At 36.6% G+C, this 25,830-nt stretch overlaps 1 protein-coding gene across 8 annotated transcripts; it reads right to left on the bottom strand.

Moving 5' to 3' along the window:
- Positions 1–240: 240 nt before the first annotated feature.
- On the bottom strand, positions 241–25,786 carry BRD9 (bromodomain containing 9). 8 transcript variants are annotated; one of them, XM_056484786.1, is made up of 18 exons: positions 25,664–25,786; positions 24,304–24,524; positions 22,595–22,727; positions 20,885–20,945; positions 19,811–19,955; positions 17,913–18,023; positions 16,987–17,162; positions 15,986–16,075; positions 15,059–15,191; positions 12,729–12,804; positions 11,315–11,410; positions 10,578–10,710; positions 9,695–9,806; positions 8,065–8,097; positions 7,524–7,595; positions 6,146–6,248; positions 4,238–4,405; positions 241–3,503 (listed from the first exon to the last, which is right to left on the bottom strand). In XM_056484786.1, exons 1-18 carry the CDS (start codon positions 25,731–25,733, stop codon positions 3,403–3,405), a joined length of 2,034 nt encoding a protein of 677 aa, XP_056340761.1. In that variant the 5' UTR covers positions 25,734–25,786; the 3' UTR covers positions 241–3,402. The 8 variants fall into 8 exon arrangements, with proteins under 8 accessions (XP_056340761.1, XP_056340762.1, XP_056340763.1 ...); XM_056484787.1 differs by having other exon boundaries at positions 8,059–8,097; positions 16,987–17,102; XM_056484788.1 differs by having other exon boundaries at positions 8,059–8,097; positions 16,987–17,099.
- Between the last annotated feature and the right edge of the window lie 44 nt (positions 25,787–25,830).

The following is a 25,830-nucleotide window of genomic DNA, read 5'->3' as shown; positions in this document are numbered from 1 at the left end:
AAGAACCAGCCCTTCCCTCTGGAATGTGGGGGTGGAGAAACCAGGTTACTTCTGCTGGTCAGCTGGTCAGGTCTCATCTGCATAAACCTCTCATTGTAACATCTGTCAGAGAGCAAAAAAACTACATGGCTTCAAAAATGTCTTTGTGCTTTTTCTTTTTTTATTTAATAAAGAGCAAGGAAGGAAGATTAGAAAGATTTTATTTTTATTTTTCACCTAATATTTACAGGTAAATTCTGTCCCTGTACTTGTGTATCTCAGAGAGTGGAATAAAGTTGCTCCATGCTGAGTCCTTGTTTACAAAGATGTTTGCTACATGTGCAATGCAGTCTCAACATTCCCTTTGCTGCCACTGAAGATGACTGTGCTAAAACATGATATTGACGATAGACATATAAAAGAGAAAAGAATAATCACAGTTATATATACCATTTTACATTTTCATTGATATATTTCTAGCCTGTGGAAGAACAGATCTAAGGTTTCTCTTAACATTGCTTACATCCTTAGTGCAATACACTTTCTGATACAGTAGTTATTAGGAGGAAAAAACAGAAAAAATGCATCTAATTTTCTCAATATTTTTATAGAAAGCCTGGGTTGATTTTACAAAACACCCTGGAATTTCCCCTCTATTTCAGTGGTAGCATATTCCAACTGGGACTCACATGAAGTTTATTGACATCTGGTGCCACCTAGCTAGATGATGTTACACGTTATGTACTACAGATTTGAATGGGATGCCATGGACACCCAAATAGGCCAAACAGGAAATATCTACCAAACACACTAGAAAGGAATGGTGTTTATCTCAGATTAAATAAATAATTATATATTTTCAATAAACTCACAGAACTAAATCAAGTTTTTCAAATTCTTGGTGTTTAAATAGGACCACAAGATTAGAGGCCTTTACTGGTTAGTTCAAAGCTTTTGTGTGTATATGAACTTACAATCTGCAGAGATAAGAGCAAGTAAAACATGGCTAAGGGAATTTTTTACCCTTCAAATAAGTAAGGAAAGGACTGAAAAATTTCTTCTTAAGGCTTTTTTTCAAATAAACCAGAATCATTTGGAAAATGCAACAGTGTACCAATGGTACAAGCACAGGCACATACATCAAGATGGAAGAGGAGCAAGAGATTCTCTTTTAGCTTGAGAATCAGTGAAAATGCACTGTGACAAACAAGTGACTGAAAGATATTACTTCAACCATTTACTTAAAAATTTCAGCATTTTTTTACCAGAGGCTGCAAGCTCAAGAGTCCAATCTTTCTATAAAATTTAGGAGGATGAGATTTCTCAAAGAAACATGAAAGCCTTTCTTGTAGCATTTAGTGACCCCAATCACATATCTCAGTACATTCAGCAAAGAGGTTACAAGTCAATGTCTGCCACTTATGAGAAGGCACCACAACAAAAACATTTGTATTTGCTTCTGGGAAGAAGTTTTGCCTTAAAAGCATTTTTTTCCTGGGGAATGCAGGCAGTTAGCCTAGTGAAGGGATTGTCCAGCACCCATGGAACAGCAGTCAGAGGTTGTGCATAACTAACACTGCTTAAGGGCCAGATAAGCTGAATAAATAAGCAAACCTTCCTGAGGCAGAAAGTGCTCTCTGGTACAGTAATGATGCAAACAACATCCAGCCTTTTATACAACCAATGCACAGAGCCCATAAGGGCTGATCTACACAATTTCACAGAGATTGAATGCATTCTGCCTGAAATCCAAGGTGAAGGCATCAAATAAGATACTGCACATTATTTCAGTTTCCAGTCATTAACCCTGCAGTTTAAACAAAAACCAAAGTGAACCAGCACATTGCTCTAGAGGGGTATTTTAAATTAAACATTCTGCAGAATTTTATTCAAGAACTAAGGCAGGCAATTCAACAGCAAGTGTTTCAATAAAGATTTTCTCACCAACTGTAATTTACAGTCTATTACAGGAATCAATTTAAATTTGCTGTATGACAAACCAGATTTAAAAGAGATCAAAAGCACATTAGTTTTAAAGACACTTTTCAATTGAAATCATTTTGGGAAGCTGCAGGCCGACACAAGGCTGTGTGTCCATGCAAATCCTCGCCAATACCAGTGGCCGCAGTGCAGCAGATCATCCACATCATCAAGAACCCCCAGTCAGGATGAATCAGAATGCAGGAGCAGCAAAGGAGCCCAAGCACACACTGCCACTTTCACACATTCCTAACAACTCCCAGACAGGAAAACCTCACATGTGCTTTCTGCAGCACTCCTGCTTGGAACAAAACAATCTTCCTATTTAGACTTTATCAACACTTTACTACCAGTTATCTGACTGACTTCCTTGATGCTTCCTGAAAACTAATAGGTTTGGTTTTTATTTTTATTTATAGCTATACGTGGCATGATGAAATTCATCTTTTGAAGCAGCACATGAATTCAACCCAAAACTCTTTAGAATTTCAGATGGAAGCAAACTGTTCCCTGGCAAGAACAACAGATTTGATATACATCAAAACCGCTTTTCTATTTTTATTAATATTTACAAAATAATGTAAATTGATAACATTTATCTGCTTGCATATAGTACAAAACCCCTCAGTTTCAGTGTTGATGTATTACAAAATCCAAATTTTATTTTGGAATTATTGAAAAGCACATCTTAGCCAGTATTTTTCCCATCCTATGAGATATACACATCATATTAAAAAATACAAGTATTGTCTTTTCTTTGTGTTTCAAGATACAAGGGATCACAAAAACATTCATCTTTTTCAAATCCAGGGTAGAAGTTTTGTAAATGAGCATTTTACTGGAACCACCAAGTACTGTTACTCTCAAATGAAGTGCTCTCTACAGTGATTTTAAAAAGATTTTAAAATATGGGGAAATGCTTTAAAACAATTCCTACAGATTATTAGCATTAGGAGATGGAAAACACAATAATGATCCCAATTCAGGCTGTTCTTTGTTCCTCCTTGGAGATGTCCAGGCCTTAACCTGAACAGTAGATAACAGAACCATTATCTACAGAAGCAGTTGATAATTGTACTGCAAACATTTAACAACTGCTGCCATGATTCTGCAAAAAGTATCACTTTTCAGTGTCTATAAAATACAAATTTTTCTAACACATTATTTGTTGGTTTTCAGTCAAGATTCACACACCAGTAGATAACACTGTCCCTTAACAAACAAAATGAAAGCAGTTCTTGGTACACTGCTAATGGCATTATGCACTAATTCATTTGGAATTGGGGTTTTTTTGTATGCTTGCTTGTTTAATCCTGTATACATGATAATATTATACAGCAATCCTCATAGAAAAGAGGACAAAAATGCAGTTTCTGTCATGGACAAAAACTTTATAAAAACATAATACAATTAAAATACAAAATAAATATAGTACATGTCATATTAGTTACTAGTAGCATTTGAGGTTTCTGGAGACTGAAGAAATTCATAGGGATCGTGAACCATGTCTTGCTGTTCTCCAACACTCAGATGAGAGGGACTTCCTGTTGGATATGGGAAAAAAATCAAAACCTCAAAAGTACAGAAAAAAATTAAGAGCTGTTTATACATATAATCAGCATGATTATTTCACATGTCCCTTTCACACTTTTAAAGTAAGACAGACATCTAAATAATAATTGAACAGGAAAAAAGAAAAAAAAAGAAATCACAAGATTCTTAGTAATTTAGATAATTTTTGGAAAAGTAATCATTATGCTATTACTCTGAGTTGAATAATTATACAACTGAGTATCATCCATCCAACATCTTCTACCTTCTCAGACACCAAATTGTTAGGCAGTAAGTTATACTATCATCCCATTTTACCACTGAATTTTACAGTTGACAATGAAACACTGTTGTAGAATCCCACTTGTTTCTTGCTGCACACAACTATGCTGAAGTAAAATAAACATTATACACTCCTTAGTGTAACTAAGGGCATCAAATGCAAGTGCTTATAGGGATTTGTCAGTGACTTATCAATTCACAATTACTTCAATCACATCTAATAAAAAAATAGGGAATTACATTTAGTGGCCTTAGTCCTGGAGGTCAAAAGTATGTCTTGCTAGTTCTCTCTGCCAGGCTTATTTAAAAATTAAAACATAATCAGTCAGCATACTGTTTTATCAGAGTAGTTTCCCACAAAGATTTATGTACATTACAACCTAAGTTTAAACCAATTTCAAATAGAGCACAAGTACTGCAACTTCTGTGACACAGCTAACTTTACCAAGATGGTGTTGGTCTCTTTCAGAGGTATTGGAGAGGGAACTCAAATTGGATGATGGCCGGGATCCCACTCTGTCAGCCTGAGCTTCATGAAGGTCCTGAAGCAGTTTAGTTGTTTCATCCAGATGTAGATGGTTATCATCATGATCAAGCTCCTTCTTTACTTTTCCTAAGAGCCACCAACCAAAACCCATAATTAGTACATGTGCATTCACCCATGAATTACCAAGTCAGTATAAAAAGTTCTACACTTAATTAACATAAGAATTGTCTATATGCAAATTACCTCCATCTTGAATTTTCCCTTGCACTTCTAAAAAGCAACAGCTGCAGACCTGTGCAGTATTGGAAGATGAAGGGAAGTCCCACATGGAAATGGCTGAAGCTGAACTGACTCCCAGTATTTAAATAGCTGTAAGAGCTTAATTTTTCTCCCTTGGCTGTTAAATGCCAGAGGTGGACAGACTGGCATAGGTGGAAAGGCACCTTAAAGGCCAACCAACCTCCCTGCCATGGGCAGAGATACCTTTCACCAGACCAGGTTGCTGAAAGCCCATCCAACCTGACCTTGAGTACTTCCAGGGATGGGGAATCCACACCTTCCCTGGGCAACCTGTGCTAGTGCCTCACCACCCTCCAAGTAAATAACACATTTAGTTTGTGGCAAAAGAGAGTCAGCAAGATCACTTAAATATCTAACTCAAAATGCAGTTAAAACAGAACATGAAATCTATGGATGCAAAGACACCCCTATCACAGAAGGTTCTAAGAACAGTATCTTCTCTAGCTATACTGATTTTGGAGTAAGGCAAATTAAACTGCAAAATTGGAAAGAACTGGATGTATGTGCCAATATATGCTACTCTTTCATATGAAGCCCTAAGAAAAATTCCCTCAACTTTAAACAGGAAGATAAACTCCTTCCCTTCTCTTCTTAAATGTTAATTTTTGCAAGAATTATGATAAGAAGTAATGTCATAAACTCTCTCTGGAAGCCAACTAATCTAGCAGTATGATTATTTTCAGAAAGGCCAAAGATGAAAGTATAAGCAGCTTTCAGTGGTGCATAAAATTTACAGTAAGACTGATATGGCTAAACATTATCTATAAAATGGATATTTATTCAATTTCTATTGAACTGCAATAAAATTAGAGTGAGACAGCATAATCAGAGCTTACAATTGCTTTTCAAACTGCACCTATGCAAGAAATTTGCAGAATTCTTTTTTCCCTTTAAGTCTTCAATTAGTTTGGCTTTGTTTCATAATAGATAGCTTGGCCTCCTTCACACTCAGAATTAAAAATACCTTAAAACATAAGCAGGTTGTTTGCATGGATGACATCTTTGGAGACATTTGACCAGCTCAGCTACCTACAGAAATGGTAACAGTACTTCCTGTGGTATCTAAAGGATAACTATCAAAGGTATGTATTTGAAAAAACATCCAAATTCTTTTATACAACTGAAGATAAAGTCCATCCAGCACCAGAAGTTTCTTCAGATTTTTGTTTTGGGATATTTTGAGTGGCAATATGATCCAGTTTCACATACTTACCTAATTCCCAAGTTATTTTAAAAAACATCATATGAAGCAACATAATTTCTGAGAAGCACTGCTTCTTAAAATTTAAGTTACTATGAACACAAGAAATACAAGCAAAGCTATCAAAATAGTGAGGTACAAATACTTTTTTCAATAGTACAGGAAAAATTAGCTTGGATAACACATGGATGTCTCAAAGGAAAAACAGAAAAATATTTCATTTATCAGCCCTAGACTTTTACCTCTGTCAAATGTATACTTATTACTACTTTTCAAACACTTTTTTTAGTCTTAGCAAATCCAGCTGTCATTTTGTCTAAATGGTAAAACTAAACCATAACCATGATGTATATTAAGTCACCTACCTAATGAACTCAACATAGAAATATCAAGAGATACATCTGAATAGGGCTTCATGGAAAGAAAGTCCAATTCAGAAGTGTTACTGTCTCCAGCAGATTCTCCAACCTATTAAAATACAAGAAACAGAAAGACTAGCAAGAGTCACAAGCTGTCATGTTAACTTTACAATGTTTAAGCACAAATCCATTCTCTCAGAAGTTTTATCTCAACATCTGAGACTGGAACATCCATAATCATCTTGGCTAACCTGAAATTCAGAGACAGCTCAAAAAGGTTCCTGGACAGACCAGTCACATGTATGGCCAGGGATGTGCACAGTAGCCCAAGTCTTTTATCTCATAATCTGGGACTTCTGAAACTCAATTACACACTCAACTCATCCATGTCTCACAGTAGAACCCTAGCAGCTGGACATACTACCAGTGTCCCTCATCTTCTCCATACTGAACATGGGATTTAATGACTATTTTTGTACAGTTGGCCTCCTTCTGGACAGTATTAGCTGGAACGTGCCTCCCTAGTATTTTTCCTATACATTTGGATAATGAAATACAGCCTGTACTCCACAACATCCTTTCTTTCCACAACATTGCAATATTGCTAATATAATGGCACAAAGGAAGAAATCAGAGTCACTAAGCTTCAAAACCTGTTCTAAGAGAAATCTCTGAGGATGCCTGATCCAGCAGGAGAAATGAGACACTCAGGTAAACACACAACCATATATTATCTTTTAGAAATATGAAAATTAAACCTAGTATTTATATGAAATAACCAGTCACCTTCTAGAGAAATCCACACCTTTTCATAAAATATAAGAAATATTTATAAAACTATGGGTTTTTTTAGTTGCTATAATGTGATCCATATAATTTCTATGTGAATTGGCATGGAATGCAGTGCATATCTTCTGTTGTCACAAATAATTTGAAAGATAAAACAAGTATCACTTAAAGAAAGATTTAATTAGTAGCTATAAAAGCATAAGATATGCATTATTTACCCATACTTTCTAACAGGCATTTCCAATGGATGTGGTAAAACTCATTAATATTAACAGAGTTTTTCCAATTTTGCAGCAGGCTGAATCTCAAGTATTGATCAGCAGATCAAGTATCTTTTTCAGATTTCTACGTGGTCTTTCTGCCTCTGAGACTTAGTTATGCATTCTGAAATAAGTTGAAGAACAATAAAGCCACAAACCCAAAAAGACTGAATATGAGAGGATTCATTTTCAGTACTGCAACCTTCTTCTAGATAATGTAATTTTAATATTCTACCTCAGATTTTGCACTGAAACAAAATAATCTCTCAATACTACTTTTTGGTTTACAATTTTTTATCCTGTTGTTTCCCTCCCCTACCCCCCAACCACTTTACCATGATCTGTTTGGAAGAATCCAGACAAGTATTACGCAACTTGTGCTCTTCTTTTATATGAACTGGCAGAACCTAAAGAACAAAGAAATACTTTAGATTTTAGCATTTCATAGCTTATATTTACTAAGAATGTTCCCTGAGAATGTTTGTGTAATTTACTGGTTTTCCACAATGGTTTTCCACAACTGGTTTTCCCAGGCCACCACAGAAAACTGTTGCATTCTGTGATGTTTGAGTAGAACATTCACAAAAAAAATGAGGACCATCTCCTCTCTAGGGCAATCACATACAGTCATGCCAACAATTTGTAACTAAACAGGACAGCCTTTCTAAGAATAACCTAAGCCTCTTCTTTCTCATATACCCCACTTAGCAATCTTTTCTGTATTACCACACTGAACAGAGGCACATTAAATAAAATAAAGAATTTGAATGTTGCAAGCTCAGAGAACATAACTTTCTCTGCTTTAAATGCCAAAACACTTTTCCCAGTTAAAAGCCCCAAACAAACAGTCTGACTATTAGCATAACTTACTTTTACCTCATCCAGTGGTTTTACTGGGATGTTTCGCCTCTGGAAAGAAAGAATACCAATAACTGCTTATATTCAACACACAAGAAAAACGTTTTTCTTGTACCATTTCAAGTCTATTCAAACCACATGCAAAAGGAGGCTAGAGAGAGCTAACTTCTTCATGTATCTGTAATGCAATTAGAATGCAACAGTTGCTGTTATATATTTTAGTGCTATGCATTTTAACTGATCTTTGAGTCCCCTTATACTATTTCTTCTGCTCACAAACTTTATATTCAAATGCAGTATCTTTGTCATTACTTCAGTAACTTCTGATCACAAATCATTCAAGGTTGAAATTTCAGAGATACTAATTCTTACTCAAATGCAGCAGTACAAAATGCTCAAGCATAAAGCACCATGTATATGATCACTGAAACACACTTAATTGTGTAAAATCAGCGTATCTCCATGTATGTCACAATTGAACAGCATTTTCAAGTGTAAATAGCCATTGACCCTTTGAGAGGTCTTCAGAAATTCTCACCTGGAACGACATTCATAGAAAAATGTGGTAAAAGGCAAAGACACATTTTATTTTAAAGCTAAATTGATTATGTTGCATACACACATTTCTATATGTAGAAGAGTATTCAAAATATTGGGTTTTAACTTTTTGAACTAATCCTTTACATTTCTTCCTGTTATATGTACCATCTTTTTCCCGTAGAGAAAAAATATTCATAAAATTGTAACAGATCATCAGAGTTTTTCATTCTATTACCTCCTTATTTCCAAACACCACCCACACTATTCCACTTCTAAGTCTGCAAAGATGTAGTCCACCATGTCAGAAAGCCCAAGTACTTTCCATCTTCCCACCCTGCCTCCCTTTCTTTATTCTTCAAGCTTTCAGAGTGTCAGTACTTTAAATAGCAGACAATTATTTCAAAATAAGAGTGGTTTTCAAAGTGAAGATAACACAAAATTTATCCTAAGAAATTTCGCAATTTTTTTAGACTATTTTGTCTTGGGAATGCAAACATTCTCATAGAATATTACAGAATCATACACATTTCTGAGAAAACTCTCTTCTCCAATCTTAGAATGCATCTCATCAGGAAAGTGCATTTGTAAATAACTTAAAAGCTTTTCCTGTTGACACACTACATGAAGGTAAAAGTTAGCACTGGGGGCTAACAGACACTTGGTGATTATTAATCTGGTTTATAACTTTACTTCCATCTTCCAAATAATTAAGCCTTCCATGAGAAATATATTTTCTTTTCAATTGAGAAAAAACCCAAAACCTTAACGAAAGCATTGCAATATAACTCAGAAGTCTGTAAGTCATGACATTGAGTCATGACATTGAGGCTGCCCAAACTTCATCCAGTTGGTTGGTCACTGCTATGCTTCATCTCCTGCCTCATATGCAGTCACATAGTGAACCACATTGGAGAACTGACCCAGCCAGAGAAAAGGATTCCTCCTTCGTTCATTAATTCAGCCTCTAATTTGGTTTATGGTTGAACAGCTAAGCTTGCACTGCTTAAACTGACAGTGGAAAACAAAGAATCTCACATAACATTAAAAAGCCAATAGGTTCATTCATATTCTGATGAATTTGTGACACTTCAGTGCACCCAGGACACACCTGCTTTAGCTGATAAATAGTTTTGGAATGGTCGCCACTAGTGATCTGGTCCAGAAGATCATCAACTATCTTCTTGCTGTAACTTCCAGCATCCTTCACAAATTCCTGTAAGCTAGCAGGAATGGAGATAAGCATTACAGAAAATGTTTACTTTCACAAAAACTACTTCAACTTAAAATATGCTTTCCCAAGTACACTTTCCCAAGTACACTTTCTTTTTTCTTAACTCTTTTATGCTTCTTCAGAAACCAATTAGGACACAGAGCTTTTTCTTTTAATAGTAAAGTAGATCTGCAACTTGTTTTTCACAAGTACCAGCAAATTTTGACTTGAACTATCATTGATAGTAAGTTAGGGGTTAAAAAACAAAACACAAGGGATAAAAAGCTTGAGATTATTTCTCCCCTCCAAGATCAAAAGTTTAATGATGTGGCATTTTACTTTTCCATTAGCTTTAACTCTTTTGAAACTCCTTGAAAAACATCATTCTTTTAAAGCCACTGAAATATATTACTTGCCTTTTAAAAGTATTTACTGCTGAGTTTAAAGCAAAACACTAAATCTGTGGCAACCTATAATATACTGTGGTTGAAGACTCTAATAACAAGACCCATAAAAACTTTGCAATAAAATAGAATAGCTTAAAAGGACAAATGGAAAACTCCCCCAAAACTTTCCCCACTGTCAAAAATCCAAAAGCAAAAAAAAAAAAAAGCAACAAAGAAGGATGAAAGCTAGCTTCAAATTTTATGGTGATTTACTGCAAAAATAAGTTTCAGAAAAACTTAATCAGGATTTGGAGGCTCTTAGTTGAGATCTAATTTAAACTGCTTTTCAAAAAATTGCTATGAGAAGTTAGCCTTCCTAATAAGGAAGCCCTTACCTTAAGGCACATTGGATCCCAGTTTCATCACCATATGCTGAGTATAGAAGCTCCATCTCATCTGGTTTCAAATCTTGAAATATAGAATTGTTTTGCAAGGAAGGTGCTGTATTGGCACTGGTAAGAAAGGTTACTGCACAGGTAAAACACACAACAAATGATTAGCATAAGTGCCAAAGATCACATGGGGGAGAAAAAAAAGATTGTGTTTTCTGAAACAGATACAGAAAGTCCCATGTATTTTTTTCTCCAACTGAAAGCAAGAGCAGTATCTCAAGGACATTTCCAGACTCTAGAATTGGCACAACTATTTTAACCATATAAACAAACATATTTATATTACTGAAAAATCAAGAACTAAGTTATCCATCCCACTCCAAGAAGAAAAGGGTTCATGGCCACATTCCCTTTTGTATTTCTACATTTTATGTACATTTACTTTACTGTTGGTTGGCAGTCAGTTTCTGAACAGCAGATTAGAAACTATTAAAAACTATTAAAATAGGTAAAATATTAATCCATAAACTGCTAATTAAATTACGTTTAATAAGCAAAAAAGTCAACTTAATAAAAATTAAATGTTAATGAAAAATGCTGTTAATGGAATTATTATATATTATAAAAATAACCAAGTGAATTTTCATATAGAGACAGGTATAAACTGAAATTATTTTATATCAAGTAATTGCTTGAACTTTTAATAAACATAAAGCTAAAACATGGTCTTTAGTATTTACCTTTATTTCTTCGTTCATCTTTGAAGCCCAGTGTAGTGAAGCCAGGTAATAATTTGCTTGACAGTGAACTCAGATCCACTGGATGAGTTTCCTCCTCTAACAATTTGATTCAAAAGAAGGCTTAGAAAAGCATTTTATGTTTACAATTTGTGAAAAATAATTAGAATTTGCTATTTTAGAGCTGTATTTAACATAAAGATTAAATGTCTTCTAAGCTGTATGTTAAGAGTAGGTACTGTAATTCAGGTTCTCCATATAAATTTCAAACACAAGCTATAAATATGCTTCCATGTCATATTCACAAGATTTATGGTTTACTTAAGTTATTTCACTTTTAAAGTATACAGCAGCATTTGTAATTATTTTAGTAGCTGATTCACAAACTTTTGAGATCCAGATATTACTGAAGTGATAAAAGCAGCCTCTTGCAGTCTCTTATGTTGACTAAGTAAGTGGTTGTTTGTTTATAGAAATCCATTACCTTCACTCCTGAAATTTTCAGTGGCATAATTTCAGAGGTGATATTAAATCACCTTTTTTTTCAGAAATAGGTAATAGCCATGACAGCAGCCAAAATGCTCAATTTCATTCCAGAAAAATTTACTACCAAATGAAAAAGAATTTAGCAGGCTTGTGTCTCTCAATGCAATTAGTCAAAAGCATTCACATACTCATTAGTGAAACAAGAGGAAAGCTGTGAAAAAATCCTAATCTCAAAAGGTGCATAGAAGGAAGTGCTAAATCAATATGACACTCAGCACTAAAAAACTATGGCATTTCACTCATTACAAATTTTCAATATTTCTGCATCTTGAGTTTGAAATTAAAGTAAAGGAAAAGCATAAAACAATATAGATAACAGAAACAGAACAAAAAAAAAATCAAGAGAAAAGATCAAGGAACTAAAGAAAAAAATTTGAGAAAACCTCATAAACTTAAAACTGAAATATAGCTAGTGATTTAAATTAGGTAATAAAAAGGAAAAAGATTGTTCTAAATTTACATCTGTGCATTGCATATTTACATAGGTTTGCAGCATTTTCATTCAGCTTTTGTCATTAGTTATTAACACTACAGAGTACTTGCAGTAAAAGCTTGTCTTCCAAATTCTTTATAAAGTTGTAGCAATGTGTAAGTACTTATAAGGAGATGTTAATTTTATCTTCTCACTGTTAGCATCAGTAAAACAAATCATCTGATGAGTGAAAATATGGAAGGCAAACAGAAACACCTTTGGGGTGTTTGGGGAGACGGTCTGGGAAATAATTAATGAAAAAAAATAAAATTGTTTTTAAAAATTAAAAATAATTTTAAAACTCGTCTATACTACACAGGATCTGTATCTACAGATACTTCAAAATCTGTTAGAACATTCAAGACTAGACATGTTTGCTTGAAAGAGTACGGCTTTTACCTTCTGCTTCTGGATCAGAGGAATTTACTACACTAAATAATAAAGTTCCATCTCCATTTTTTTTCAGATAACCAATCTGTGAATAGAAGCAGAAAGATACAGGAGGAATCATTCAGAGCTGTTCACACTCAAAGAAGAAGTTGCCCATTTACAGAGAAAACTATAAAAAGCATTATTAGCTGCATTGAATAATGCACTTTGGTATTCCCTTTTGCATACAGAGAGCCTTGGGTCATAACTATTTAAGACCACCTAGCAAGTGTTTCAGAACAGAAGACTTAGGAGCAGAAGTTCATACATCATCTACACAATGCCTTATTTATCTTTCTAAATCAGATCTAAAGTTTTCACCCAAGACAAACCCAATTCCATTATTATTTGCACGGAGTCAGCCTTTCTGACTGCAAAGTCTGGAACATGCATTCTTTTTAGAAGCAGAAGTGTAACTCCTATCCACAAACAAAGTCACTGCTTATTTTCAAATGCAGATTGAACTGCTTGTTTTCATGTCCCACCCACAACTTGCTCTAATTAGAAGTACTTTTATGAACACACTACCAAATTCTTCAAGAGGAAGAAGTGCTGTGACAGACCTATTAAAGCAGAACAAGCACACTACTAAAGACAGATGTGAAAGACAACAAACCACACCAGGGTCTGTAAAGTTAGAGCCAGATCTGATGCCACAAGCAAAACTAATGTCAGAAACCAACTACACATGAATTGAGAAAAAAATGGCAGTAACCTCTCAATAAAAAGGGAAAATGAAAACTCTTCTCTCCCTACGATAAAATTAGCAAATACTTCCAAGTAAATCAGCAATAAATCTCTCCTATTTTGTTTCTTATCCTTCTCCATCTGAAAAAAATGTGAAAATCTCTCCGTACAGGAGGCCAAGCTAGTATTGGCATACAATAAAAACAGAGGTGAGAGATGCTGGCAAGAGAATGAACAAGAACAGTATCTTCAAGTGGTGGCAAAAGTTAGCAATGAATTCCAAGAACATGCCAGTGTTACCTAGATTCAGTGGGACATGCAGTGGGGCTGTCAAGCTGATTTAACAGCCTTAGCAATTAAGAGCTGCACACCTTGAGAAATTTCCACCAACAGTGCAAAACTGACTGCATCAGCATGAAAGACTGGTACTGCTTTGAAGAGTGAAGCCACTCTCACTTCATAGGTTTCAAACAGCCTTCAACCCTAGCAAGTCTTCTAATTATCCAAAGAAACAGAAATACATTGAAGCTAAGCCTTCCCCCACTCTTCTTTGCAGTTTTGCTTCATAATCCACTTAAGACTAAATTGACTGCATAATCAGGGCCACTGCCCCAGAAATGAACATTTAAGTTTGAAGACATAACACCACTTTTGCTTCAAAGTAAAGTAAAGTTTCTTCTGCAATACTTTTTAGAGAGTGGAAAATGCAGGATGTGGACACATTCTTTGTGGATTCTTTTCTCAACTGCAGTGGCCACTAGTGACAGATGAGAAATGGGAGCAAAGGTAGGAATAAGTCTCCACACAATTCAAGGGAAAGAGAGTAAATGTATCTCAGTACAGATCTGCAGCAAATGCCTGGAGCATGCACTCCAATCCTAGCATAAGGAAGTGAAGGAATCCACCACCATCATCACAGAGCTAAAAAACCCACAGCTAAAAAAAATTGATCCTTCAGAGAAAACTGCACCAACAGCACCACCAAACTTGTCCATCTAACCCTTGCAAGAGCACAAAACCCAAATACATGGAACAACACCAGAATCCCATTCAGGACTGCCAAACTTGCTATCTAAACCTCATAAATAAAAGATCTTTGTATTTGGTACTCATGCTACAGCTGACAGCTACTACTTGTAAATACAAAACTATAAGGGGTTACTGACTCTCCTCATTAAAAATAGTAATTTAACATGAAAAATATGCTAATTCTTGGGGTGGGGAGGAGACGGGGAATCCTAACAGCCCCTCATCCTATGCCATAGTTTGCTTTTTCTGAGGTTGCAACAAAAAGAGAAGTGTGATGTTATTTTAATCACTTTCAATGCTAAGAGCTACTATTCAAGATTGAAAAACATTTCACTGTTTCCTGCAAATGAATTTGCAAAGATTTTCAACACACAATAGCACCTGAGATCCACTTAGGACCCCCTACAGTGGCTTTCAGTGAAACTAAATGATAGACTACAGTAGTACAGGTATTCCACACAGAACATACATCCCAGAAGTTCCAGCCTCAGCAGGCCTAACAGTAAAGCCTGTTTCCTAAGGTGAAACAAAGCATTCAATGGTCAGGCACACACTGGAACTGCAAACTGCCATGTGCAGTAGACCTTGCTGTTGGGTAGATATCGATTGATCCTATCCCGAGCTTCATCCGCTGCATGTTCCACTAGAGCCAGGACATGTTCTTCAGCAGTGCTGTCTGTCAGGCTGCATGCATTCCCCTCAGGTTCAAAAATGCAGCTAAAAAAGAGAAGAGGAGGAGCTGTAGAAATTAAAAGCTAAAACAAAACAAAGGGCTGAATTCTGGCTTTGCTTAACAGAATAACCAGTCCTGTTCTTCTCCCAGTGCTAGTCTACTTCAGCATTTAAGTGGAATTATAATCATATGATGAAGTTTTGCAGCAGAAGCTGAACTACCAAACTACTTAACTTCAAAAATTTACTTGCTTCTGTACCTTGATAAAATGAAGTACAAAACGAGACATGGAGTACAACTGGCATTAATACAAGGTGAATGCTGTATACATCCTTAGTTTCCCCCATGCATGAATACGCTATTTTCAAAAATACCAAACAGGAGGATGAAAAAATGATGCAATGAGGGATAGAAACTGTCAGAGAAAAAACCCAACAGGCTGCATTTATGATGATTATGTCATATGTTTGCAGAAGTAGGACACAAATCCCAGTCTAACAGGGAGCCCTTTAATTCCTATCTCTTTTAGAATTGGCAATTAGCATTCCTAATCTGTATCAATCACACAACTGCTTGTAATTGAAATTAGAGAATTTAACATTTATCTTTCAGTAGATCCCTTTTCATTAAAGCTCCAAACCAATAAAATCATAGCAAATAAGCATACTTAAGGAAGGAACAGGACACAGCTATCACATCAAATCAGAAAAAGGTAGCATCAAAAAGTGTGAAGTTATCATAGAATATGGCAGTCTTCATTAAATTTTATATAAAATAAATGTTGTACATCAAAGTATTTCAGGGCATTATATGGACATTAGACACTAGGGCCAAACACCTTAGGTACTGGGTAGAGCATCTCCTCACACCAAATCCATTTCTCTCTCCTGGGTTATCTTCTTCCATTTGCTTAGCTAAGAATTTCTCTCTGTATAGAGATTCAGATCCGATACACAAGTAAGTTTTGCTATTAAAGACAATAAAAAGATCACAGGATCATACTATTACAAGACAAATGTGTTAAGAGTATTTTGTTTCATTGAAGCTTTAAGAAAGGGTGTACACAGCAGGAAACTCCTCAACAACTGGCACCTTCTATCACACACGACAGGACACTTAAAGGACAAGAATTTTGAGTGAATGTTCGGAGGATTGCAACATCCTAAACAAAATTTAAATTCAGATTTAAAAAAAAAATCTATTAACACTAGATTTTAGATATAAAAACATGAATTTGTAACATGGGGGTACCTATTAGCTGGGGGATTACTACTGCACTAGCAATGCATTTTACCAAGGAGCTTAGTAAGATTTCACTGGGGAGATGTTATCACCTGCTTCAGAAATAATGTCCTGTACCTTCATAACCTGCCAGACAAGGTTAAAGTAAATAAAAACACTCACTGATCTGGGACCACTTTGCCCTCCTGGAAAGAAACTCTTACATTTTGATGAGACTACTTTAAGAAAGGAAAAAAAGGGACAAAATGCAAATGGTATCTGGAACTATATCCAAAATAAAATAACATTTTAAACCATCATGAGAAGAAACTACTCATTACTTAATACAGATATAAAGAAGAATGAAAATATCTCTGTAGATATTAATTTTAAGTGTCTGAAAGAATATGCAGTCATCTTTTGAATTGTTTGCTTGAAGTTAGGTATCACTGGGTTATTAAACAAGTCCTATAAATAAAAAAATAAAACACAATAAAATTGCTCATTTTTCCTATGGACCTCAAAGAAAAATACTGAGTTTTTTCCTCAGTTCTTTGCTGCTGTCTAATACTACAAAAGCTGCAACAAGCCAGTAAGCATGCCCATTAAAACCTTTACCTAATAACTTCTTTATTTTGCTTTTTGGATTTCTTGGTAGTCTCTGCTTGTACAGGAACAACTTCAGGAACAGGTTCTTCAACTGCTGTGTCTTCATCGCCCAAAAGAGCTGCCTGCTGAGAAAAATCCATGTCCTGCATAAACGACATGCTGCGCTTCAAAGCTAACAGCCGTTCCTAGAATCAGAAAGGACAGAGCGGCAGGGACTTAACCTTTCCCTCATAGCCAAGGTGCTATGATAATGGGATGGGATGGAATGGGAATGGCCATGGCCTTATTTTGTTCTTATTGTCTCGTTTCCAATGGCGATGCAACATGATTTGGTCATGGTAGCATGGCATCAGAATTTCTGCAGCCCAACTATCAAGAGAGAAACAAACAAACAAACAAACTGCATATGCAAAAACAACTATTTTCCACAAAACTTACCATCACTGTAATACATGCACACACACACACATGCACACACACGTGGTAGCTTCCAAAAAAACCAACATTTTACAAACCAACAACTGTATTTGAGTAAAAAATATTTGCAACACCTCTGAAAACTCTTCCATACCCAACACCTTGAAAAAAGTAGTGCTTTCTCATTTATGAAGAAATAAAACTTAAATGAGATCTTGTTTTCAAAGTTTCAGCCAGATGTAGGATTTTACAGTAGTTTGATATATGTGGATCTTAACTGCTTCCACTGAAAGAAGCTCTTACAGACTTCAGTGGTGCAGGTAAGGTTGAGAAGTAAGTAAAAATTACTGTGTTATAACAAGAATGGTATCCCTTAACTATGGCAGCACTAACTGGCACTGCTATAATTCATCACAGATGGATGAAACAACATTTACCATTGTTACTTTGTTCCTTTTAAGTATGGCAACATAAAAACCCCCAAAGTTTCTGCTTTTTGTTTTTAATAGGTCTCTTACTTTGCTCATCATCTTAAAGCCTGTGTGCAGTATCTTCTTGGCTAGCTTGTAGTAAACAGTATCTGGTCTGTTGTAAGTCATTGCATTATCACACATCAGTTTAAAATCTGCCTGTAAAATACAAAACAAAAGAACTGTAAACATTTCAAGTGCCTTGTTAAATGACTGGAAGATACCACTCCATCTTGGCAGCTCTTTGAAGAACACAGGAATATTCTAGCAGCAGGCTCATGAATGCAAGCCAAAAGCACAATTGCAAAGGTTTGAGCCTCTTCTACCTCTCCAAGACAATTGTTTCCTTTGGAACTGGCTTTTGGTTATAAAAAACACACTCTTTCCTGAATGCAAAATATAACATCATCTCCTTAACCAAATACTGGACCAAGCCACCAAGATAACTTCTTACAGCATTTAAGCCCTCTGCCTCCAATTACCAAGACCATCACAAAGCCAGAAATTGAGAAGGCGATATGGAAAAGCAAACTATGGGCCAAGAAGCAATGAAGTGCTACTTCTTGTGATGGCCTTTCAAGCGCTGCAAAAAAAGCCAGTCTTTCGCTTCCCCAACTTTGAAATACACCCTTTTTTTCTGAAGCAAAACAAATGAGTCTTCTGCAGCAATTGCCCCTCTTCTAAACGTAGGAGAGAGTTCCTGCAGACTCTACTCAGACAGATTCTTTACTGTCTTGGGACTAGCCTCAGCAAGTTATATCGGATAGGTAACCTTCTGAGCAGACCTTGTTTCAGGGGTTAAAAACCTGCAAACTTCATTTCTGCATGAAGCTTATAACTCTGTAGTTCTGTGTAATTAGCTACCCTCATGTATCTAGAAACAGAGACTAATTCCTTTCTCACTCTAACACGGGCAAACTTTTAGCAAACTTTAATTACTCCTCCGAATACCAGCAGAAGCTAAGTCCTTGAGAATAAAACAATCTGCCAGTCTAAAAAATACTGCCATTTTCATTTTTTCTAGGTTTCTATTCCACCAATTTCAATATTGCAACCTTGCCTGTAATTTAACAGAGCTCCCACCCCAACTTCCCTTTCAAGCTGCTGAATAAGACAATTTTAGCAGGATAGGAATTAGAGACCTGAATGCATTGCTGATGGCAATGCTGCCATAAATCCTTTTTAACAATTTCCTATAAACCTTTATAGCATATTTAACAAAAGAGAATAATAACTTTTGTTAAAGCATATGTAAGAAATGTAAACTATTCTTTGCTCACCTTGCTGGACCTTTCCAAAGAAAGAGATTAACCCTAAGAAAAAAGCCAATGCTCTCTTGCCAAGGCTACTGTCATATCAACATCAGTCTAGGAAAAAGCAATTCCAAAGGCTGCTAATAATTCATGACCTTCATGAAAGAGTTAAGGAAAACTCCTCTCCTTCAGGAGCTAGCAATACCATGAAAACATTTCTTACTGCACTGTCTGTAAAACCATGATGCATCTAATAAATTATTACAGCAATAACAATACACTTAAAGCTGCAAATAAACTTGCCAAATAAGTTTCTCCCAGAACACAATTTCAAATTAAGTTATATGAACAATAGGGCAATTAAAGATAAAAAATATGTAGTTGTTATTGACTCGTACACAAGATGCTTCAGTATATCCACAGGTTTCTTGCAGACAGGTCCAAACTACATTACTCCTGTTGAAGTTTAGCAGCATAAAATCCACAGAATTTTAGATGATGTTCTTGGTTCCCATACTATTTTATAGAAGACTGTAGTAGAATCTAACAGATTATTTGTAACACACTGAATATACGAAAGTGCTCAATTCTGAAAAAAAATGAGCATTAATTAATGTAAGAAAGGCTTCTACAGCTAAAAAGAATCCTCAGTTTGTTACTAGTTGTGGAATATCTAAATCTTTATTAATTCACCTTGAATTCAGTGACTGATTTGTATTCATTTGCTGCAATTTTTTCCTTCATCGTACCAAAATCCATAGGGTGTTTTATTATCATGGAATATCCAGGAGCAATGGCATCCGTGACTGGAAAAGCAAAAAACCCATGAGGATCTTTCCTAAAAATAAAAACAATACATTTAGATCTACAGCAGCAAACAAAACGATCCTTGCTTTTGTATCACATTAATGACACAACAGTACTACTTAAAAAACAAGAAACACTAAAAACATTCTCATAAAACAGATACATGTTTGGAAAATTTCCAGATTAAGGAGAGCATTTTGATTTCACATATGTAGACTTTTTCCAAAAAGAAATTATTGAAAATTTTCATTAAAAATGTCTTTCAATTCAATTCAATGATCAAATTATCAATTCAAGCTAGCTCTTGTATTTCTTAATTAATTCTTGTATGCTTTCTATGTCTCTACACTCCAACTTGGTCTTTTGGTTTCATTGAGGACAAAAGCTCAATTCTTCCTGTTCATAAGGTCCTCTAAAACTAAATGCAACATTTAATTTTTTAAAATTAGATCTGAATCCAGCTTATTGCTGTGAAATAAAAAAAGAATTTTTTTTAACATGGGTGCATGTTTAAGAAAACCATAAAATAAAAAGCCTCTCCAAATTCAGAAGTTATCAAGTAACCAGGTCTAAATTTGCTTTGTATCTGACAGTGGACACTGAATAAAACAAAATTTAACTAAAACAGTTCAATCTTTTAAAGTATTGTAGAGTAATAACTCACTTCTAATCTCTAAACTAAGTCATTAATATTTAATAAATTTATAATGGCCATGTATACTCTGCCCAAAGCACTTATTTCCCTGTGCAATACTATAATTGCACAGCTGGTAATAATTTTCCTCAACTTATCTTTAAAAACTACCAGGTCTGACATGGTTGCAAAGGTTAACAAATATATTAGTCAGGTCTCTAGGCACTACTTTCCAACAGAAAACCAGGATAAGAAGTTGCCAAGTAACAATAAATATGCATCAGACAGAGCCTGAACAAAGCTGAAGACACAATAACATTTATTACCTCTGAAGCTGGCGAAGAAAGTGTTCCAGTAATTGCTGGATTGGTGTGCTCTCATTTTCAGCTGCATTTTGAGATGGAAACACAGATAAGTGCAATGAAACAGAATATGTGCATACTAGTTTATCTAAAAATATAAATACCAGAGATCACTACAAGTACAGCTTGTACTAGTCTGAAGCTGAATGTGACATGGATTTCAAAGCAGAAGCACATCAGATTTCTAAGTGCACAGTACCTACTTCTTCTTGTTTTATTTTCTGAGCTTCTTTTTTCATCACATTAAAATCTAGTACCCATTAAGTCAGATGTAATGCTAAACTTAGTAGCTCTAAGATTAGTAAGATTAAAGTAATTACTTTATATATTTTTGCAGAAAAAGTGAAACTTGGTTGCTCAAATACTGCAGTTGGGAAATTCACATTCTTACGACATGTTTGCCAAGTAATTTTAATGGTTTCTTCACCATAAATCTCATGCAATTCTCTAAACCTTTCAATCACAGAGTGACAAACAGATGCAGATTTGCTGGCAAGAGAGGTAATGATTACAATTTCACTTCCTGTACAGATCACACAAGAAATATTACATGTTAATTACCTGTTACTTCAGAGAGACTGGCTTTAGTAAAGTTTGAAACATTAAAGAAGCATCAAGAATTAAAAATTCAAGTCTCCATCATGATAGAGGAAAGACATTTCCTTTCTTCACCAGAATAGATTGGGTAATTTACATGCTTTCCAACACCATTTTACAACCAGATGAAAAGAGAATAATAATTAGAGTAGTTTTTATCTTGTCAGTTTTTAAGGCTCCTAACTACCAGAGACATATAATTCTGACCTGAAAATTTCCCTTGACAGCTCATGGCCACCATTCCTCAATTTAATGTTTGGTCACAATTATAAAATTCCTTGGAATTACTTGACCATCAAAGGCCAGTATTCCAAAGACAAGCCTCACAATATTCCTAAAGACACAATTTTTTGCTACGAGGTTCCAATTTCAGGCTTATATATAACTGAGATCATGATGTAATTGAAAATTCTCTGAAGTAAAGGTTTCCACTGAGTAATGCTGAATTTTAATTATCAAGCAATTGCTACAGTTAGATAAAGCGTGGCAAAATCTGAAAGGATTAAACAAGCAGAAGTTGCCACACACAATATTTGGATGGTGATAAGAATTAATAAAGATTTGTAAATGAAAAACAGGGGTGGTGTGTGGTGTCTACAGACTTTAGAGACACATTACCACAAATTCATTTCCATAAGAATACTAAAACTCCATATAGGTTAGAAAACAAACAAAAAAAAAAACCATAACAACACCTAAGAATTCTCCATGACATTTTTCTCCCTTGACCTAAGTGAAACATAGTTCCAGATATTACACTGTTGTGTAAATGCTAAGGACAAGGAATTAGGCGCAATAATAATTTTATAATGAGGTTTATTCTGCCAAGGACCAGAAGCCAAAGACAGATGTTCTTGGCAATGTCAGTCACCTGAAAACAAACCTACTTTAGTGTGGAAGCACCAAGAGGAATATTGACTTTTCAGACAGCAGAAAGTTCTGAATGTTGGAAAAAGTAAAGTGCCTACATTTCAGTAAATCTTCATGAAAATTTTACCTTTTGGTACCTTTGACAAAAGCTTTGTTTTGTGTACTTTTAAAAAGAACCAAAATAATTTTATCTTTCACACTGCTCACCTGGCTGAGTTCTGCATGCTCTAACAGGACGGTCTGGAGGAGGTTCAACCTCTACCTTTTTCCCAGGATCAAAGTCATCAGTTTCTCCTTCAGTGTCACACTGTTCCTTCTCCCTTTTCCTCTTTTTCTCTTCCTAGGACAGCAGAGAGAAGACATACTTCAGAGGGACGTACTTGGAATGTACAATCCCACAGATCAAAAGGTAAGCATCAGTCATGATTTTGATTTGGAATACTCATGCAAAATCCAAGTCATAATATGGTTTAAACAATATTACATCCATATTCACTATCACTTTTTCAATTTTCTTCTCCAGTTAAAACTGAACTGTTCATCTTTTGTTACTGTGTATTTAATATAGCATTGTTCTATCATTCCTGCATGTTTATTAAAAAAATAAATTCTGAAGTTATTTATATGCAAAACTGCACAATAACAAGCTACACCAGAGAGCAAAGAAAGTTTATTTACTATTGAATAAAGACCAGTCTGTGGCTCTGCTCTCATGTTTTTCGTCACATTAAACAGGAATGAGCAAAATATGTGACAACTCAGCCAACAAAAGAACCATAAGAAGCATTGGTGATAATTAATGATCTCTTCCTGAGTTTCAAAGCAAAGGCACGCCTAAGTCATTCCTGAAATCCTACAATCATTAGCAACATTTGCACAGAAAAGCACACTTTCATTAACCTTCCTTACACTACGGTTTTGTTACTTAGCTATTTATTAGCTTATTTTGAATGTATTAATAATGAAGTCCTGGGAAAAAAAATCCAAACAACCCCCACGCCACAACTCAGTAAAGGCAATTGCTACTGAAAAATCTTGTATGAAGGACAGCTGGTTTTGCTACACTTCAAGTCCCAGCCTGAAACATCTGTACTAAGAAGAAGATTGTGTACATATACTGATACCAGTGCTCTATTCAAGAGCTTCTGAATGAACCTATGAGATCTGTCACTTCCAGCTGATTTTTTTGTTAGCCTTGTATTACTTGGAACTGATAGATGTTAGCCACAAACACACACAAAGTAGCACCGAAAAAACTGTCACACAAGAACAGTAAAACCACATGACCGGAATTAATTTAAAAAGCAGAAAGGTCTGAGAACCATTACTACATAAAATAAATAGTATTAAAATTAAATTGTACAAGTAACTGTGCCATCAATGCCTTACTGATAATTTTAATCAAACTCTACAATGTTCAACACAAACAACTAAAGAGACCACACTACTTGCTACTAACAAAGTCACAGAGCCTAGCCTTGGTTATTCCAAGAGCCAACCAAGTAATGTACCACAGTACTCAGCAGTTCAGAAGCTGTTTTGAGTAAACATATCAATTTCAATGTCCAGTAACTTGGCACACCTCAAAAAGATAAACACAGCCTGGATTTATTTGAAAAGATGAAAATACTCTCAAAACATCCAACTGGAAAACAGAAGCATTCATTCAAGGCACATAAATAAGGAAAATAAAAAGTTATAAGAAGGAAGCTGTTACTTTGTTCATAGAATTATCACAAAAGGTATCTCCTTTAAATGGCTGAAGTACACGAACTCACACGCAAGGGTTTTCTACTTTTCTGAAGTGCTATCTCCAGACAATAAGCTTCTTGCAACAGTGAGTTAAGCAAAGTTCTGCACCAGATTTTAGCAAGAATGAAGGCTGGTGTGTCTGAATTCTAAAAATCACAGCTTACCTTTCTCTTTCTTCTTTCCTCATCATCTAGATGCTTTTCTTTTTCCTTCTCTGACTTTTTCTTCTTTTTTTTCTTCTTTTCTTTATGTCGTTCTCGCTCATGATCTGATCTATCATCATAGTAACTAGAATCATGGCCCGACCCAGAGAGTTCAGTGACTTCACTGCCTCCAACTTTAAGAACCAGCTTTAAGGGTTTTTCCAAAGGCTTGTCCCCATAATCTAAATTTAAAAAAAATAATTAAAAATTAATAAATGCACAGGGAGCTAATAGCACACAGCAATTACAGAATCAGTCTCAATTAGGTCAGAAAAGGTGCTGAGATGGAGTCCAATCTGTGATCAAACACTACTACATCAACTAGACCATGGCACTAAGTGCCACACTTAGTCTTTTCCTAAGCACCTCTAGGGACAGTAACTCCACTACCTCCCTAGGCAGCCAATTCTAACACATAATCATCTTTTTGGTAAAGAAATTATTTCTCAATGTCCAACCTGAAGCTCCCCCAGCGCAGCTTGAGGCCACGTCCTCTTGTCTTGTCGCTGGCTGCCCGGGAGAAGAGGCTGACCCCACCTGCCTGCACCCTCCTTCAGGCATCTGCAGAGTGATAAGGTCTCCCCTAAGCCTCCTTTTCCCCAAGCTAAACAAACCCAGCTCCAAAGCCTCCTCTAGAACTATTTATAAGAATTCGCTGCAAACCGGAAATATACACAACAAATTTGGAAAGAAAATCAATACCCAAGACTAACAAATCCTAGCGCACAAACAGCCGTTCCGCACGTTGTGATGTTCCACAAACCTCCGAGACACAAGAAACCGGCTCTTCGGACTCCCCTGGAAAGGTCGCAAGGTCCTTGCAGAGCAAGGTGACATTAAGCATCACTGCAGCACCGCAGCGGCCGGATCCCTCCGGGAGCGGCCGGGTCACCTCAGCAGCGGCCGGATCCCCTCAGGAGCGGCCGGGTCACCTCGGGAGCGGCCGGATCCCCTCAGCAGCGGCCGGGTCACCTCGGGAGCGGCCGGGTCCCCTCAGCAGCGGCCGGATCCCCTCAGGAGGGGCCGGATCCCCTCAGCAGCGGCCGGGTCCCCCTGGGACTGCCGGGTTCCCTCAGGGGCGGCCGGGTTCCGTCGGGAGGGGCCGGATCCCCTCAGCAGCGGCCGGATCCCCTCAGGGGCGGCCGCGGACAGCACGGAGCCGCTCGGGCTCCCTCCCCACGGCCCGCCCCGCGTTCCTCGGGCCGCCCCCGCCGCCGGCAGCTCCGGACTCGGAGCGGGGTCCCTGCCCAGGCCCCCCAGCCCCACCGGGGGAAGGGGCGGGCGCGTCCCAGGTACAAAGAGGCTCCCCCCGGCTCCTTACCGTAAGCGGTGGCGGAGGTCGAGCGCCATTCTGCCTTCTCGGCTTTGTGCTTCTTGTGCTTCTTGCCCATGGCGGAGCGGCGGCCGGCCCCGCCGGAAGCGCTGGGGCGGGCGGACCGTGCCTCCCGCCCGCCGCGGAGGAAGATCCGGGTGAGGGGCCAGCCCTGC

The sequence above is a fragment of the Oenanthe melanoleuca genome, chromosome 2, assembly GCF_029582105.1.
Source record: "Oenanthe melanoleuca isolate GR-GAL-2019-014 chromosome 2, OMel1.0, whole genome shotgun sequence".
In the NCBI taxonomy this organism is placed as follows: domain Eukaryota; kingdom Metazoa; phylum Chordata; class Aves; order Passeriformes; family Muscicapidae; genus Oenanthe; species Oenanthe melanoleuca.
This window is presented reverse-complemented; position numbering and strand designations above follow the sequence as displayed.